The following is an 18,498-nucleotide window of genomic DNA, read 5'->3' on the forward strand; positions in this document are numbered from 1 at the left end:
ACAGAGAAGTAGTTAGGATAATTTCTAGTAAAAAGTCAAAAAGTTCTGTAGTAGAATCTATTAGCTCAGACTTAGAATAGCTGCTAAATTCCATGTCATGCCAGATAACCTGAAACTTCCAAGGAAAGGCATTTGAATCCAGTGCAGAGGTTTTTGGGGAAGCAAGTTTTCACATGCTATTTGGATATTCCAAAAGCTTGAATATTTTGAATATACTGACATTCAAGATCTGAGAAAATCAGAAAAAAGACTTACTACAAAGCTGTTATGAAAATTCCTGTGCTAGATATGGCAGGTAACAGAAACCAGATAAATATCGTTGTGAAGTTGTTAGGATGCAGTTGAAACACATTTCCCATTACCTAGTCAGATAATAGAAGCTCAGACACTGACAAAAACAGTAGTATCCAATACTCTACCTAAGCAAATTCTTCTACAGTTTACACCTCGAGGTGAAGATCATCATGATATTACACATATTTAATGAGAATAAATTTATGCCCTTTGAGCGTACTACGAAGTACTAGAAAGAGCAAGTTAAACCTAGTATTTTAGATTTAGTTATTATCACAATTAGTAATCTAATTGTAATAACCTCTTATAGTAATCTCTAAGGAAAGTTCTTACTCTTGGACAGAGTCTCCTTTAAACAATATTTTATTTTATTCATATCTGACAATTGCCATGTAAAATCTTAGCAAAACACAATTAGTCGGTCATATTTTCCCTAAAACCCTCTAAGGATAAAATATTTGGAAGTTTATTTGGTGAAGCAGTGGATGGCACTGTTGGGCTACAATTACAAGGCTGTAGAAGCAAATCTTAAAATGCTATACCTAAAAAAAAAACCCACAGATATTTTTGTCATTCCTTTAGCTACACAGTTAGGACGTAAACTCATTCAGAGTGCATTGGAGATTTCACAATCAGATGTGGAATTTAGTTCACATACTGAAATAAAGTTGTGCAATCAGAATATTATTTTAGGTGAAAGAGATAATCAAGAACATTATTGATTTCAACATTCAACATAATTTTCTTAATACTAAATCATACATCTAACACTGGGCATCTTGTCTTACAAGTAGTACTTGGCTGGTAATGAAACTAATGGAGACAAAGAGAGCTGAACAGAGAAAACAGAAAGAAAATGGTGCTCCATGTGAAGCAGAATGGCTTACACATTGTGTCATGTGGCAGCATGACCACATTTAGAGTAAAGAACAAAGGAGACTTACTTGATGACACATGGAAGCATTGTTATGGATTAATTTAATGACTGCATAAATATTCTTAAAATGCTTACCACGTTACATCGAGTAACACATGTGATTTCTGCCTACAAAATAGATGGTATTTCTTAAAACTGAACAAAACTGCCTGTCAACCTGTGTTCGCTAAAATAAAGTGGGTATGTATAGAGTGAATAAAGGTAGTTTACTTTTAGTCAGGGGCTTTCGTTTTCTTTAATTTCTCTTTTACACTCATACATATGACATTACTCAGTATTAGTTCTGAAGTTATCTGAGATAAGGGTCATCACCCGCATTTCTCCAGAGCAAAGTATTTTATAATACTGTGTGTGTGACTAATTTTCTGGGCAGCGTGGGACAGTGTGCTAAATAAATAAAAACAAAGCAAAACAAAACAAAGCCAAAACCTATCAGAAACATTTTAGCAACTCAAATACTCACAACAAACTCAATTTCAGTACAATACACCAGAAGGTTATGCTGCCATCCATCCATAGGAACTTCAACAGGCTTGAGAAATGGGATGACAGGAGCCTCCTGCAGTTCAGCAAGAAAAAGTGCAGAATCCTACACCAGAGGAGGAACAGTTCCAGGCACCAGGACATGCCGGGGGCACCTCACTGGAATGTAGCCCTGCAGAAAAGGACCTGGTGGTCTTGGTACACACCAAGCTGAACATGAGTCAGCAATGTGTTCATGCTGCTAAGAAGACATATGGCCAAATATGGAGTGCTGTGTTCAGTTCTGGGACCCCTAGTGCAAGAGAGACATGGACTTACTGGAGAGGGTCCAACAGATATGCCATAAATACATTGAAGGGACTTGTGAGAAATGTCTGTTGTCAACAGACTACTGTTGTCAAACTGGTATGACAACATGCAGAACCCAAGACATAGAAGTTCCAGGAATGAGGGAAGATTAGCTTTTAGGTGGGCTTTCAGTCATCCCAGGGTTAGGCATTTGATTCCACAATAATGCTTCTGAACAGAGGTGAACAAATTAAACACATTCAGTTCACAGAACATTCTGATTTCTTAGATAGTCTAATCACCAGAAAACATAACAAGTTTGTTTATAAATGGACTTAGTTTTCTGGAATAACAGCTGGTATATGCTAAATGAAACCAACTTCTCAACAGTTTCTCTGTAGTGTTCTCCCTCTACCTTGTCCTACCACTAATTGCAGAACATGGACAGCCCAGCAGTTGAGGAGATAGGCATCAGGAGCTGTGGAAATCAGCTGCTCTGGACTTCTCAGCACTGAGAGTTCACTTCAGAGTTACAGCCCTTGAAACATCTTAATACATTTTTCTTCGATATTGAGGATCCTCACAAATTTAACATTGATTTAGGGCCCAAGGGGCAGCCAGATTCCCTGTTCTGAAGACAGCCCTGGTCTGTTTAGAAGTTCCCATGGATTTCAGGCTTCCAGTTCCACAGCAGGGAATCCAAACACCCTTTAAGTTAGCACCTGCTTGAAGCTAACTGCTCTAGGAATATAAGTCCTTCAGCAGCCTGAAGGAATCCTGACTGCAATTCTTTGAAAATCTGTTGAACTCCAGCTGATTTCATGAATGTAGACTTCATATTTGAACATTTCAGACTTCACAAGTTGATTCTCTTTAACTCGTTTGAATAATCAAACCATATTTCTGATGATAAGCATATACAGCATTTATTGAAACATAGAGCAGTCATAGCAACTGCCAGAAGGAGCAAGATACAGGCTGTTTCAGTTAGAACTGCTCTTGAAATAAGGTTGCTAATTAAATGTCCTATTATATTATGGAATGAGTAACTTAAAATATGCAAGTTCAAAATCAATCACTGTAATGCATATATAACCTGTATCTGTAGCCTTGTTTCAAAACCTGCACATATCACATACTACATTATATATGTGTTTTTTTATCTGTCATGATAATCAGCTCAACAGGCCAAATATTCCTGAGACTAGAAATAGTTGACCAGTCTGACCGGCTTACATATCTATGTTTAGAGCATGGACACAGAGTTACTCATGTTCATGCATCCACTGCAAACAAGAAAATGTGGCTTTTCTTGGATCCCTTCTACAAGCAAATGGTCTATGGAACATAGTCTTCAAAGGCTGAAGGACCAAAGATAATAAATACACTACTTTGCTCTTAAATTGACCTCTGTGGAATATTACTCTATTTCACTGTCCACAGCTGTACAGCAGTGTCTCATCTATACTAATATCCAGTGACTGTAAACTGTTAAGGTGATTAACTGGAAGAGACAGTTCTTTCATCACATGTACAGAATCACTGTGAATTGGGTCATGTCTGTATATTTTATGCATTTATTGGTAGCAAAATTTGGGGAAGAGAAATAGAATCTATGATCTCTTGCACAAAGTTTTCTTCCCCCCCTCTTTTTAATCCCCAATTTCAATTAATTTTTTGTTAAGTTACATTGAAACTCCATGTAAACTTAAAATAAGAATTGTTTAAAATCCACTGACATTATAAAATTAAAACTCTAAAAACCTTCCCGTAGTTCCAAAGCTCAGTTTATACCCTGCACTTTGATAATACAGGAAGTAATGCCTCTCCAACTTCACAAAAGGTAGAAATGAATCTTTGGATCTGTTCAAGTAAGATTTACCTAAAACACAGGATAACAGCAGATGCAGTCCTGAAATAATTGTGCTTGAGTTTTACAACCAGATATGAAATAGATGGAAAATCCAGTGCTAAAATCAAATAATAGCTAGAAATAGAAGAGACTAATCCTAACGGAAAAATTATCCAGTTAATCTCCTGGAAATGTTGCTATGACTCTGATAAACCCACAGTCTCATAGGATAGCTAAGTATATAGCCATAGGAATGTGTTAAAAAATCTTCAGTTTTGAAATGCTTTTACTTGCCAAGTACTTTGAAAACACACACACACACACACACACGCCTATATACACCTATGAACATACATACTCTCACCCATGTGAGTATATTTTATGAAAAACAGACATCTGAACATGCATACAATTGCTAAGAAACATCCTGTAGTTAAATATATAGTTTTACCCATATGCCTTGTAGCAGAATCTTTTTGAAAATATTACTGCCATACAGCAGATAACCGATAATGCTTCCTACAGTAAGAAGCTAAATTTAACACTTCATATTAAAGCCCTTCAAGACACAATTTAGCGTTTGTTATTTCTTTTCTAAAATAAACATATAAATCACAGACATGGTTTTCATTTCCAAGAATTTTCTATTCCTTGATGACTGCAAGTATTATATAATCACATTATCCATAAATCCACCATCAACACTGATTTAGTACTAGAGTAGCTGTAGAGCACTTTTTTGTTTATCAAGGTCATCTTGATAGCTGTACGAACTTAGATATATCAGGTGTTAAGCAGGCACATCTCCAAGGAATCTGGAAATTCTCTCATCTGCAATCCTCAGCATATCTTATTATTTACTGCCAAAGAAATGATTGATTAATTTTGTCATCTTTGCTCTGTGATTTTTTGCTCAGCTGAAACTGCCTGCCCTCTTCTGCAATGCCTGATCAGACCTATTTAAGCTGATGTCTTTGATCGTAGATATGGAGGAGCTTGCTGACTTAGGCTTTGACTATACATTCCTCTACTGCAATATTTATGCACAAATTCCTAAATGATAACTGACAGTCAATGTAGATAACAAAAACTTATGTTTCCACCATTTCACTGATGCTCAAAATAGATTTTCTTGTGCTAGAGGTATCAGTCAAGATGAAAAACTGCTATTAATATAACAAAAGCCCAGCATATGTTGCTTTGATTAATAGTTTATTTCTCACAAACAAAGTATTTGAGGTCAAGAAAAAAAAATCTATTGCTGGAAAGTGATGCAGAACAATTTATAAAAATGCCTAAAATTCTTTCTATATTGTGATATCAAGCTTAGCTGTGGAAGCTGGGGGCACTTCACTATCGAACTGTTCCAAACAGAATTATCCAAACAAAGCTAATAAAAAATTACAATGAAGGTTAAATCCTGCAGAAAAAAAAAAAAAAAAAAAAAAAAAAAAAAAAAAAAAATCTGCCTCCAGCTCTTTATTAATCACATTCCAACACCAGAGGCTAAAAGTACATCAAACTGCACCAAATCCTTTTCACATGACAACCTCATAAATTATTCAACTCATTAGTAACACCAAGAGGCATAAAAATAACATCAGTGTTAAGGATGTTTTCTTACAGCAAAAGGTCAGCTAAAAGTTTCAGTGTTAAAATCCAAAGGCTTAGCCTCTGAAAAGTAAGTACATGTAGATAGAATCCATGAATTACAACTTCAAAGCCTGCTGCTGCTTTAAAATTCCAAGTTAATTTTGATAAATACATGAAAAATTTAAGCTTGGAATTTTTTATTTTAATTTTCCTGAAACTTTTGTCTCTTGAAACTTCTATGCAATCAGTATGTTTGATGCATACTACCTTCAAAAATACCTGAGCTTTTAATTTTCCCGTATGTTGAATGCACTGACAGGTAAGTAGTGGGAAACTACATAGAAATAATATGGTAAGAAACAATAACTCCTTCAGCTTCTCTGTTTCTTTTGGATATAGGTTTATCTCGCAGGCTAGCTCTACTATACTGGGCATCTGTCAACTCCACTGAAATACTGTAACACAAAAACTACTTTAACAGAATCAATCTTTGCAATATGTGGAAGCCATTCAAGTGCAACTTGTATTATAGCTTTCATAAAACAAAACAAAGCAAAAAAAACCCCAACACTTCCAGCATCTTCCGAGTGCAATCTGATCCCAATGATAAAATATTCCTACTATAAACAAAAAAGGCTGCCTATGGAAATGTAAGGTGGTCACTATGAAGGCTTAAAACTTCATGATAGCTTCTGAGTCAGATTTCTTCCTGTTTTTATGCTAGTCTGATATCTAAAATTAAAATTACTAAGCAATAACAGTATTTTTAAAGAGTTTTTATGCCTGAATAGTGCAGAAAGCTCATACATAGTTTTGATGATTATTTTTCTTACAAAAGCAACACAGAAATTAGCGCACTTCTGCATCTGCTTCTGATAAGATCTCTATTTTGACATTTTGAAAGGCTGTGGATAAAATAACCTTTTGTCAAATGTGTATGAGGCAAGTGTACTCCTAGGGGAAATGACTTCCTTAACCCAACTGGTGAACAGTTGAAGTTCTGCACATGACAACCTTTACATTAAAATAAGTATTAAATTACACTAGCTAGTATAACTGCACATGCAGATATTCATATGTTTAACCTTCTTTGAATCGCCGCTATTTGCTTCAGCAACCTGCAAAGCTGGTGAAATATGTAGGGTTAGCTTTATATCTATCATGTTCAGAACCTCTGGCACCATTAGCCCTTGGCTGCATATCAACTGAAAGATTTAACTTGCTTTGGGCAAATTACTCCCCTTTTCTCGGTTTTTCATGTATGATGTAAAATTTTACTGCAAAATGCTAAAGAATCCTATTTTTTTTTTTCTTTTTTTTTTCCCCAGTACTACAAATTAAAGGACAGAAAAGCATTTTGAAGAATACTAAGGTATTCAAAACATCCCCCATCTTTGATAAATTAGAGAGCTACACAGATGAAGCCTGAGAAGTAAATATACTTTAGTTCTCTGGAGTACTCAAGTTCAGTCTGCTGAACAGAAGACACTAAAACATGTGAAACTGTTGGATGTTGTAAGGGAATTTCTAAGAGTGTTTCTCGCTCCTCTTTCATACTCCAGTTATCTCTCCACAAAAATCTATCATCATCTAATTCTTATATTCTAAGACTGTATCTCCTATGAGGCCAGTAATCTATTCCATCACAAGAATCCTCAAAATACATATTTTTAAACAAGTTGTTATGCATTTCATGATTTGCAGAAATAATATATTTTTGGCTGAGACTATTCATGCCAAGATAAAAACATCTGATACATTTTAAAAGCAGTTTATTCCTTATTCATGAGAGGTCTCCAATGGAACTGTTATGACACATTAGTTTGATGGCCTAACAGTTTCATTCTGTCACTTGGGAGAGACAAGTTTGGTTACTTTTACCAGTGTCTCAAAATTAGTGTCTGGGAATGCCATGTGAACCCCTTGAGGATTAGAAAATTTAACAGCTCACAACCTCACATCTTCTGGTTCACTGAAGTATGAGAATTGAAAGAATTCCTTTTCTAAGAAAATGTTGTTCTAGGAATTAGCGCTATCCTTATAAAAGAAGGGACATAATTCTCAGGGATTCATGGACACGAAGAAAACATTGTTAAGATATATTTTTAAGCAGGACGTAGTACTGACCATATTCCACAGCAGCTTTCAGAAGAGCATCGGAATGAGTAGACCCAAAAGCATTGCGAACAAATCGCCTCCGCCGGCGCAGATCGTCTTCCCAGTAATCCAAGCGCCAGAAGTCGTGCAGTTGGCTATGAAATAAAGAACACACACATCAGCACCTACCACAGCTTGAAACGTATTTACATACTATAATTTCACTGCTGTTTTTCTCTTTCAGGAATATAATCTTGTAAAAACATATACTACTAAAACTTACAATATTCTAACATTTCTTTACATGCATTTATGTATTATAAACCTCAGCACTGCCTGTCTCAGAATGTTCTGCCTGCTGCTAAAAACATTAATCACACTGAGCCCATTAACAAATGCAGCATCAAATTACAAGTATTAATGGCACAGCTTGCTTTCTTTTACAGTGTTTTTAACAAGGCTTGTAAATCATAGAATGGACTTCAGCACAAATAGTTTGCAATTTAATGACTATGGTCCCTTAGCAGACTGAACTTAGAAGTATAAAATATTGCCCACTTGAATTTTGTGGAACTATGATTAAACTAATGTGCTGAAATATTCATTGAAATAATTCCCCACTGCCCCTAGCAACCTGAGAAAATTGCAATTTTATTCATTATTAATAACACTGAATTAGAGAAGCAAAAAATTCCACCATGTGGTAATTGTCTTGGTAAATTATTATTCCAGCACTAACAGAGTACTAGGATGATTTTATAGCTTCCAGCTAATACAAGCCATTAACAACCATGGCCATCTTTACGTTACATTGCCTTTCTCCACTCAAAAGCAATATTAAAGCTCTGTGGAGTGATATAAGCTAGTGTTAACCTATGTTCAACTCAAAACATATATGTGTAATCACCTGGTATTTAACTTGGCCTCTACAGAAACGACCAACTCCACTTCTAGACAACTTCTTGACCTTATCAACACAAAGATCTCCCAATTTCTCAATTTTGTAATTATGCTGTGGGATATTCAGACAAAGTTGCATTTTAAACCAAAATGTAAAGAACTTGTTGGATCACTGTCAAATATCCAAAGTGTTTCTGGCTTCACCTTCACATTCAAAATGGTAGCTGAACACACTGTACACTTCAAACAACCCTGAAGATCACAAACTTGCAAGACCATAATTAGAGAACCAGAGCGTTAAACCAGTGCTATTCAATTAATCTGTAGAACCCTGGAGGTAAGTGGACAAAAAAGCAGCTAGAAAACAAAAGAAACAAAACAAAATGTCACAGTTTTCAGCTCTTCTTTTCAGCTGGATTTTCATAGATGTGAGTTAGGTCATTGTTTTCTATAGTCTTCACTATGGCTATGAACTTGTAGCAATTTCCAGATGAAGTGAATAAATATGTAGAATGCAGAATAATGTAGAACAGATCTTTTCAGTTTTTGCAGTTGACTTCTTTTACACTTTCATGTGTTCCCATCCAACTTTACTAAATGCTGTCATGAGGCCTGACTCAGTTCTGGAGGGCACAGCTCAAGGGGAGCGGATGCAGCAGCATACCTTCTAGCCACTCATATTTTCAGAAGCAGTTCATCATCATTTTTTAGTCAATTATTTGTAGCCTTTTTTTTTTTTTTTTTTTCATTCTGAATAACATTTTCAATATATGCTTCTTGAATTCCCTTGAAAGTCTTATTCTTAATGCTGCCTTGTGGACCAGACATTATTTTGCTTACATACAAGCACTGAGATGACATCTTTGGGAGTTCAGTGAGAGCTGCTTACTCAGTGACAGCAATTCAGAGCATCTTCCATAAAGGTGAGGCAGTTGCTCTGAGCTCTCACAGTGGGAAGATGCAATGTTAATGGCTCGGCATGCCTGCTATGTGACAATATCTTGCTATCCTGAATACCAGTTTTCTCTCTAGGTAAAACAGCAGCTCATACTACGATACAGTTTTGCTCACAGATGTTGTGTTAGTGTGACATATCAGTCCATTTTTTCTCCTCCTACACTGAGCACTGAATAATTTTATTGTGACTGCTAAGTCCATTTGACTCTTATGTGATACGAATGCAAAAAAACGAGCAGACAGCTACTCTTTGGTTTCAGAAACATAACTTAAAATCTTGTGCAGTTCAAGTCAATGTTTTAAACTCGCAATGGGAAGGATAGGCATAAAGTCATTGTGGAATGTGAGAAACATTCCCTTTTTGCATCCCTCTAAGTTGTGATGAAAAGGGAGTAAAGATGTTAACAAAAACTGTTTTAAACATAAGAGTTCTGTGACACTGCGCTTCTTCATAAAAAAAAAAGAAAGATTTAAGTTGATAAAAATGATACAATAATGTAAAAATTTAAAGCCTTTTACTGAATTAAGAAATTCTCAAAGACTAAGAATATTAATTTTTTAATTTGCTCTGTTTAATATGGTAATCCTTTCATTTCATTATTCAGTCTGAAAGACACTGCATATTCTCAGCTGCAAGTAACAGACTTAAAGTTGCTACTTTAAAGAAGTCATAAGTGACATGACAACATTTTCAAAGAATGTTTATTTGCTGGGATTCAAAAAAAGTTTATTAGTTAAGCCGGGCTTGACATCTGAAATACTTATTAATGGTCCAAAATAAAAATTTTGAAATAATAGGACTCAAACCATATTTTTAATCATAAATTACACATCTTTTTAAAACACAGCTGGAGTTTTTCCCTGCAGGAGAAGCTATGTCTTCAAAAACTTATCTCATGTTATTAACCTAGGGCTGCAGCCCTCAATCACTGCCAACCTGCAGCCAGATGGAGTGGGAGATAAAGATACAGAGCAACTCAGGGCATCAGGTACTAGCAAGTTAGTAGAGCATTTTTGTTAGGAGGAATACAGTTGGACCGTTATGCAAAACTATGCATAATCCAACCAAGATTCTTACATAATTCCTTCTAAAATGAAAAGATGGAAACATTCCTCATGACGAAGATTGAAGAGAGAAGATATGTGAAAAGAGCAACAAGATGAAAATAATGCAACAATTTTATTTATTTTAAAAAGTAGAGATTTTCATGAATTTCCATCTCCCTACTTGCTTTCCCTGGCACTTTCCTTCAGGGAAATAATGCCTTTTGTCTCTCTAGTTTACAGACTATTTAATTTGGAGTTTGTAGGATTTACAAAAGTTTTAATAAAGTATCAAATCTGTTTTCAACTTTAAAAGATTAAGAAGACGAGGCTTGAGAACATCAGAACATTTAGGAAACAGAAGTCATATGAATGGTACAGTCTTTGTACACAGACAGTGCATACATGAACGAGCTCCATGCAGCAATAACAGAGCTTAAGATGCTTTCATCTGACCCCTTCTAAAGATTTTTCTCTCCTTAGAGAAAACACCTACATAGTGTTTAACAAACTAGTAGAACTTGGTGCTGGTGAAATTGTCTTGGGGTGGTACAGTATTTGCCAGCAACTATCTTTCTGAATAATAAGTAAACAAAAATATGCTGAACACAGTTAAGTATATGATGGAGTATGACACCTATAGCCATGCAAGATAAGGACTTTGCTTTTCTTTTCTGATTCTTGTGAATTCTTGGCTTACAGGCTTCTGCCACCAAAAAAATAGCCATTACTTTTAAGCTACATTGTAAAATTTGCACTGAGTTGCTCATGGGGTAATGTATGCTGAAATGATCCTACAGTGCAAAACTGTCTCATCGTTAGGAGTGCATAATGTACTTCACATGCTGTTATTCAAAGTGCTTATTTTTCTGCATGCAAGCCTATCATAGAAAGCCCATCAAGGACATGTTCATATTCTATGATTCCACATTCAAAATTCAATTATGTATTGCCTTGATACAGAAATTAAGTATAATAAAATCAGTAACAGTAAAATAGTGCTTGCCTGCATTTTTCTAACTTCTCTGTAATGCAAAATAAAAACAACAAAAACAAAACAAAACAAAACAACCCAAAACATCACACAATAAAACAAGACTGGACAAATCCGCAATAGAAGATTCTGAGTTACTCAAACATAGAGGTTGTAATTAAACACTATAATGTTACTAGATGGTCAAGTACTACAATGCAAAGATGTCTTGGGTTCACAGAATCTGAACTATAGATAGAAAGGTTTCTGGATCTTTACCAATTACCCTCAGATTTATACTTAACTATTTGAGCAGCATCTTTATTAAAGTGGCAGGACTTTTTCTTCTTACCCTTTTTTTTGCAAGAAATCATAGTCCAGAAAATACGGAATGGTTGATTTATGTCACTAATATTATTGACAGATTAATGGGATTTTACTAAAAAAATATATTATTACATTTTTCCTTGGATTAGATTAAAAACAGAATAAAGCAGAAGACTGTGGCCACAAACTCTAGCCTAAAACTAAAAAAAAAAGCTTATAAATCCCAGAATAAATTAAGTTGTTTAGCTCCTAGATGACAGCATACTATACATGTTTATGTTAGAATCCTGTGGATATTATTCAGGCATTAACTTTTTTTCAGGAATCTAGGTAGTAGCTCTAAGTGATATCTGTAAATCAAGCAGAATTTCTCTATGTAAAGCACTAGACACAAATCAATTACAGAAGTGGGAATGTCTGCACATTGTCCCTCCTGCTACAATCTGCTTTTCCTGGAAGTGATGCGACTATATCGTGTCATTTTAGTAATTTAGTTATGTGAAAAATACAATATTTCAATAAGCTGTACTTTTCTTAATAATGTATCCATTATTATCAAACATTATTTCCACAGCCAACTGGATTACATTTAATTTCTCATTACTTTCCCTGTATCTTAAAGTAGTAGGTAAGTGACATTTCAAATCAGGCTTGTCCTAATGAAAATGTGCATATTAAGCAATGATCTTACTTTTTTAATTTTTAAGAACTAGAAGTTCATGGAATCATTTGTGAGCTACTTCTATATACCTCCAAAATCAAATATATCTTATCTCTTTAAATAAAGTTATTTAAAATGCATTCTAAAACGTATGACCAAAGATATTCAGTCACTTCAGACTCTAAAGATACTTTCCTTACAAACTATAGCATAATCTAACATAAACCTTTATCATCCTTATCATCCTCTTCATCACAAAGGCTGGTATGAACCTACTGACACAGTTACTTACAAAGCAACAGAGTATATGTTATAAAACATAATCCAAAATTTCAGACATGGTATTTCATACAATTAATACAGGCATATAATTACACACATTATAATGGAATAAGCCCTATTTTAATACAGTTATTGAAGGATTACAAACTATTTTGCTTCCACTATCACCATTCGCGCCTGCTGAGCAGCTCACTGTGTGTATTCTCTTCCTTTATGCAGCATTTGATCTTGTTAAAGGCCAGGCATGAGTTGAAAAGGCAAAGTGGTTTTACGCTACCCTAAACAGCCACTGCAGACAGAATGGTTGGGTTGGAATGGTCCTAGCTCCAATCCTGCCCATGTCAGGGACACCTCCCACTAAGTCATGCTGCTCAAAGCCCCATCCAGCCTAGACTTGAATATGTCTAGAGATGGGGCATCCACAGCTTCTCTGGGCAGCCTGTGCCAGTGCCTGACTGCCCTCACACTGCAGAATTTCTTCCTTACATCTGATCTAAATCTCTCCTCTTTCACTACATTCCTTGACATTAGTTTTTATGTAGGTCCACTGTTGGTACTGGAAAGCCACAGTGAGATCTCCCTGTTGCCTTCTCTTCTTCAGACTGAATAAGCCCAGATCTCTCAGTCTTTCTTCATAGGAGAAGTGCTCCAGGCCTCTGATCATTCTCATGGCTTCCCCTGGACCCACTCCATGCATTTCTTGTGCTGGAGACTCAAATCTGGACACAGCATGGCAGATGGGGCCTCATAAAGGCAATGCAGAGGGGGACAATCACCTCCCTTGCCTTGTTGTCCACCCCTCTTTTAATGCAGCCCACAGTACTGTTGGTTTTCTGGGCTACAAGTGCACATTGTCGGTTCATGTTGAGATTTTCCATCCACGAACACTGTCATGCCCTTCACCTCAGGGCTGCTCTCAGTCCACTCACTGCACAGCCTGTATTTATGTTTGTTCTGGCCCAAGTGCAGGATCATACACTTGGCCTTGCTGAACGTCAGGAGGTTCACACAGGCCCACATCTCAAGTCTGTTAGGGTCCCTCTGGATGACACTCCTTCCCTCCATCATGTCCACTGCACCATACAGTTTTGTGCCATCCACAAACATGCTAAGGGTGCACTTTTGATCCTACTGTCCATGTCATGAACTAAGATGTTAAAGAGACCTGCTATTGCAAGGTCAGGTTGCTCTAAAAGTCAGCCTTGCTCAGAATTCTGTGTAATACGGTTTTCTGCAATTTCATACAAACCTTCCATATATTTCAAGACAAATATTACCAAGAAAGGTTAAAGCATTTCAGATATCCAACATACAACTCTTTTAGAAGAGAAACTGTGTAGCTAGCTCTGTGCCTCTAAAACAGTTCAGAGGAATATCAAGCCAATCTGCAGAGTAAAGTTCTTTCTGTCTTTCAGAATGCTTTGATAGCTCACACTTGTTCCATACAACTTCTGAAAGGACTTTGCATTAAGTCTTTTGGTGACAGCTCTGAAGAGGTATATGGGAAAGTTACGTTTTATTTTTTAATTATGAATCTTAGCTGTTATAATCCATCCTGTGAGTAAGTCAACATCTGTAACAGCAGCTTCATGGCAGTGAATCCCTGTCCCTCCTCATGCTGTTCCATGGAAACCCTCATGCTCAGACTGGATGCTACAAATGCTGTGTTAGCTCCAGCTACAGCAGCTAGAGGCAAGTACAGAGGACAGCAGCAGTACACATGTCCATAAAAGATCCTCTGACTGCAGCCCAAAGGATGGGCTGCCAGATGGAAGAGATTAAGTTTGAATATGTTAATGAAGAGGAACGAGCCTGCAGGCATGGGGGAAGGGGAAAAAGTTGCTTGGAAAAAGAGGTGGGTCACAGAACTGGAAGGATGCCAGAGAATCCATCGTCTTTGTAACACTGGGAAACTGCATGTAAAATAGAAGGAACTGATGATCTATAATTTCAAGAATTAGCTCTATTCTATTTTCTGTAAGACATTTTAAAAATGAAAAACAATTTTTTTTTCAGAGAATAAACACTGGGTGACAGTGATGAAGCTGAAGTGGCATCAGTGGGCAAAAAAGGGGCGCCTAGGCAGTTGGTTAGGGGTAGCATTTGTTGGGGAATAGCCACTGTTAACTTTTTCTCCACTTCGTGCAATCAGTGCAGCAAGCTAGCGTGGGTATGAATGAGAGAGGAAGCAAAAGAACTCCCTGCTAATTTGAAAGCAAATGATATTCTGGTCACTGACAGCTGGAGGAAGTAGTGTGGAGAGCCCAGAAGTCCAGTTAGATGACTTATATCCCTGCAGCACGGCCTGGGCTGCCTTATACAGAAGTGTCATGAGACTTGAGAGTTGTACCTCCTTTGTAGTGCTGCCAACATGTGAAAAATTAAAACAAGAAGAGAGGTGAGATAGGAGCAACTGATGAAATAAGAGCAGAAATGTAGACAAAATTAGAGCCTCAGAAATGAAAAGGAAATAGGCTTAACAGAAAAGTCTAGAATTAGGCAGTGAGGACTTTTCAAAAGGAGAAGTGATGGGATCTAACTAATAGATAATTTTCATTATGGTAATCTTACCGGAGCTGGGACGAAACGAAACAGATGAAAAGGTTTCTTCCAAACACATTTTCTGTTACAATGCGAGATCATAAAGACAACAGATTGGGAGGCAAATTGGTTAAAAAGTATAGATGAAAGATTTGAAATGTAATTATTGATTGGTGAGGAAAAAGCAATGCTGAGGTGGAAAAAATGAACGAGTAGTAAGCTTATAAGGAACAGAGATGTGAGAGGAAAACTGATGACTGTAGTGGCAAGTGGAAGGGAAATCAGATGGGATGAGAGAGAAGTACATGCTAATAATAAAGGCAACTATCATCTGCATGTGCAAGAAGTGAAGTTATAAAAAAAGGATTTTGATGTTAATACCAGTTACCCAAATCTTAAGACCAGTATTTTTATAATTTACAGTAAATATAGCAAAACTCTAAATTTCTGCCATCTGAGAATTCATTTTTTAATGAACCTCTCAAATTTTGGCATTTTTCTCCTTGCTGTCAGCCATTGCTCCCTGCTTCTAACCTTGCTAAATTGCTAAGGTACTTGGTTCTTTTCTAATAGGAAATCTTATTATGCAATATTGTCTGTTCCACACAAAGAAGAGATTTTGAATACAATTTAAATTGTGGGAAAAAAAAAAAAAAACAAACCAAAAACAAGTACTTGAATATTCTTCCATTTTAGCCAGGACTGCTGTAAGGCTGTTCTTCATCTGCAAACACTATATGCACACTGATAATTTTATAATGACTATCATTACCAACTGGCTATAGCTTTCTTAAATTTTCATGATAGATAAAACAGCTATTCCCTCTCTCGGATGGTAAAGGATAAAATCTCAGTTTCTTTCTTTCCTTTAAACTCTTTGAGATCATCAGTGCTTAAGCTTTTCAACCCATCCAAAAGCAAAAAGCTTGTAAAGCTACAAAGCACAAATATTGATCTCTCTAAAAGTCTGCTTGTTTATGAATTACATTTGTTCTTTAGAAGTGCAAGCAACTTTAAAGCTTTTTCTTTTCTACCTATTTTAAAGAACTTTTATCATTCTCCTTTTTTTTTTTTTCTTTTTTTTTTTTCCCATCAAATTACTTTAAAACTACCTGCAGATTCCTCTCACCTATTATTTTGTTGACATACTTTGTAAATTCTCCCAAACTATAAAGCCACATCTTTTCTTTCATAGATACAACAATTTTACCCTCTCTTATTTTTGATGTCATTTACTAATTTTACAGCCATAGTTTAAATTGCGGTACGGTAGCTTAATTTACTGGTACTGAAAAAAGTAAAACTGGTTTGAAATTCTGAAGATTCAGACCATCTCATTTCATGGCATATCAGATGATTTTAAGGAGACATTCTGCTTAACTGTCTTCAGAGCTCACAAAAGGCCATTTGGTTCTATTGATATAGAACTCTAATTTAAATTTCAAATTAAAGATCATTTCTTTAGAATCTCTCCCCTTTATAGAAATTCACTCTTAATATGAGAAAAAAAAAGAGTATTTTGATGGTGATTCCTAGCAAATACTGTAATAAAGTATTGCAAAGGAATTCTGCAGAACTTTAGTAATACCAAAATACTAATTGCTCTATTTTCCCCACTGAAAGTTAACAGCCATCTTAGAAAATTAATTTTCTTATTTTCATAAAATCCCTTATTAATTGTTTTAGCTTTGGGCACTATTTCTTGTAATTAGTTTTTGGTTGCCACTATAGAGTCACAGAATATCCTGAATTGGAAGAGACCCGTAGGATCGAGTCCAACTCCTGGCTCCACAAAGAACAATGAAAATATTTTAGCGAATCTTTTACCTGCAGTGGCTGAAGTTCTAGGATTGCATTTTTGCTTGCCTAGCATGCACATCAGATTAAAGATACCAATGCCATAAATCACAATTTATCTTCCAAGTTAATTGTGATGCTAAGGCTCATCATTCATTTTACAGCAATGGGGTATAGATAGATAAATACACATTTGGATGAGACTCTAGATAGTTAACATATCTCACAAGGTACCGGAACTTAGTATATAATCTCAAACATATTGTAAGTCCTGAATAAATACCAGCAGCATACACAGTAAGGCTTTGACTTGAAAAAGTTGTTGGATCATACAGTAAATGACCTATTTTTCTCTTCTGTTTGATTCAGGGGCTTTCCACATACACTAATATCAACTGTAATTCCAGCTTCTAATATCAAATAATTATAATGATTCAATCATTAAATACAACTATATAATTTAGTTGGAATGGTAGAGCTTTCATATGGATTTAGAAATAGGTGTGAAATAGAGCACAGATGAACCAAAAGTGGGTAACAGAAAATGTAGCAAATCATCACAACAGGAGCAGAGGAGACACCTTTGAAAAGCACAATAAGCTGCCATCACAGCTTCTCTTCTATGATCATGTTACTAATGTTCTTGCATTAATAATGAAGGGCAAAGCTGAGAGGAACAGAGAATTGGCTACTCTTAAGAAAACTCTTCAACTCCTACAAATTTCATGACTTGAGTGAAAAAATCAAGAACACTCAAGTTTAAAAGATGAAAAATAGAAAAGGGAAGCTGAAAACAGAAATCTTTTCAGATGTATAAATCTTCAGTTAGGAAAGATGCCAGAAGGGAAAGCAGTGTTGATAGATGCAAAAGGGATGCTCTGCAAATAGAGATGTTTTTTGCTTTGATAGTACCTGCTCCATCCCTCAAGGTGTTCAAGCTCAGACTGGATGGGACCCTGGGAAACCTGGTCATGATTCTATGAAATGCAATGTTCAAAGGCAGTTAATTTCTAGATGATATTGTATTGCCTGAGAACTTGCTCCTTATCAATAGGAAAATTTGCATAAAATGCAGACAATATGTAAAGGCAATGGAGATTTTGGGTTTATTGCAAACAGACTGAAAGATAAAACAAATGAATTGATCATGGATACAAAGAAGGTCTAACAATTAGCTTGACTGGCTAGATTTTTTTAATAATCTTTGTCCACCTGATGAAATTTTTCATTCTGAAATGCCTCTATACTGTTAAATAGTAGTAAATTTATATCAAAAAGCTGTGATTTCAGGGAAAGAACACTAACCATTTGTACAGCTGCATGGAAGAAAACGTGATAAATAAGCTACATACAACTTACAAGAATTAGCAATGGAAAGGAGAATAACTCAAATGTCCATGAAGTAAAACCAAAGGCAAGAATTGTTTGTTATTATTAAATAAATTTAACCTAAAACATAAGTTTGAAGGAAT

The 18,498-nt window shown here is 35.8% G+C and overlaps 1 protein-coding gene across 5 annotated transcripts in view; it reads right to left on the reverse strand.

The window, feature by feature from the left end:
- NBEA (neurobeachin) overlaps positions 1-18,498 on the reverse strand; it is a 472,765-nt gene that overhangs the window by 179,256 nt on the left and 275,011 nt on the right. For all 5 annotated transcript variants that reach the window (XM_090133132.1, XM_090133143.1, XM_090133133.1 and 2 more), the window contains one exon: positions 7,575-7,699. In XM_090133132.1, the coding sequence (XP_089989258.1) occupies positions 7,575-7,699 (125 nt within the window). The remainder of the gene's footprint in view (positions 1-7,574; positions 7,700-18,498) is intronic.

This window comes from Phasianus colchicus, chromosome 1 (assembly GCF_987193195.1).
Source record: "Phasianus colchicus chromosome 1, bPhaCol1.hap1.1, whole genome shotgun sequence".
In the NCBI taxonomy this organism is placed as follows: Eukaryota; Metazoa; Chordata; class Aves; order Galliformes; family Phasianidae; genus Phasianus; species Phasianus colchicus.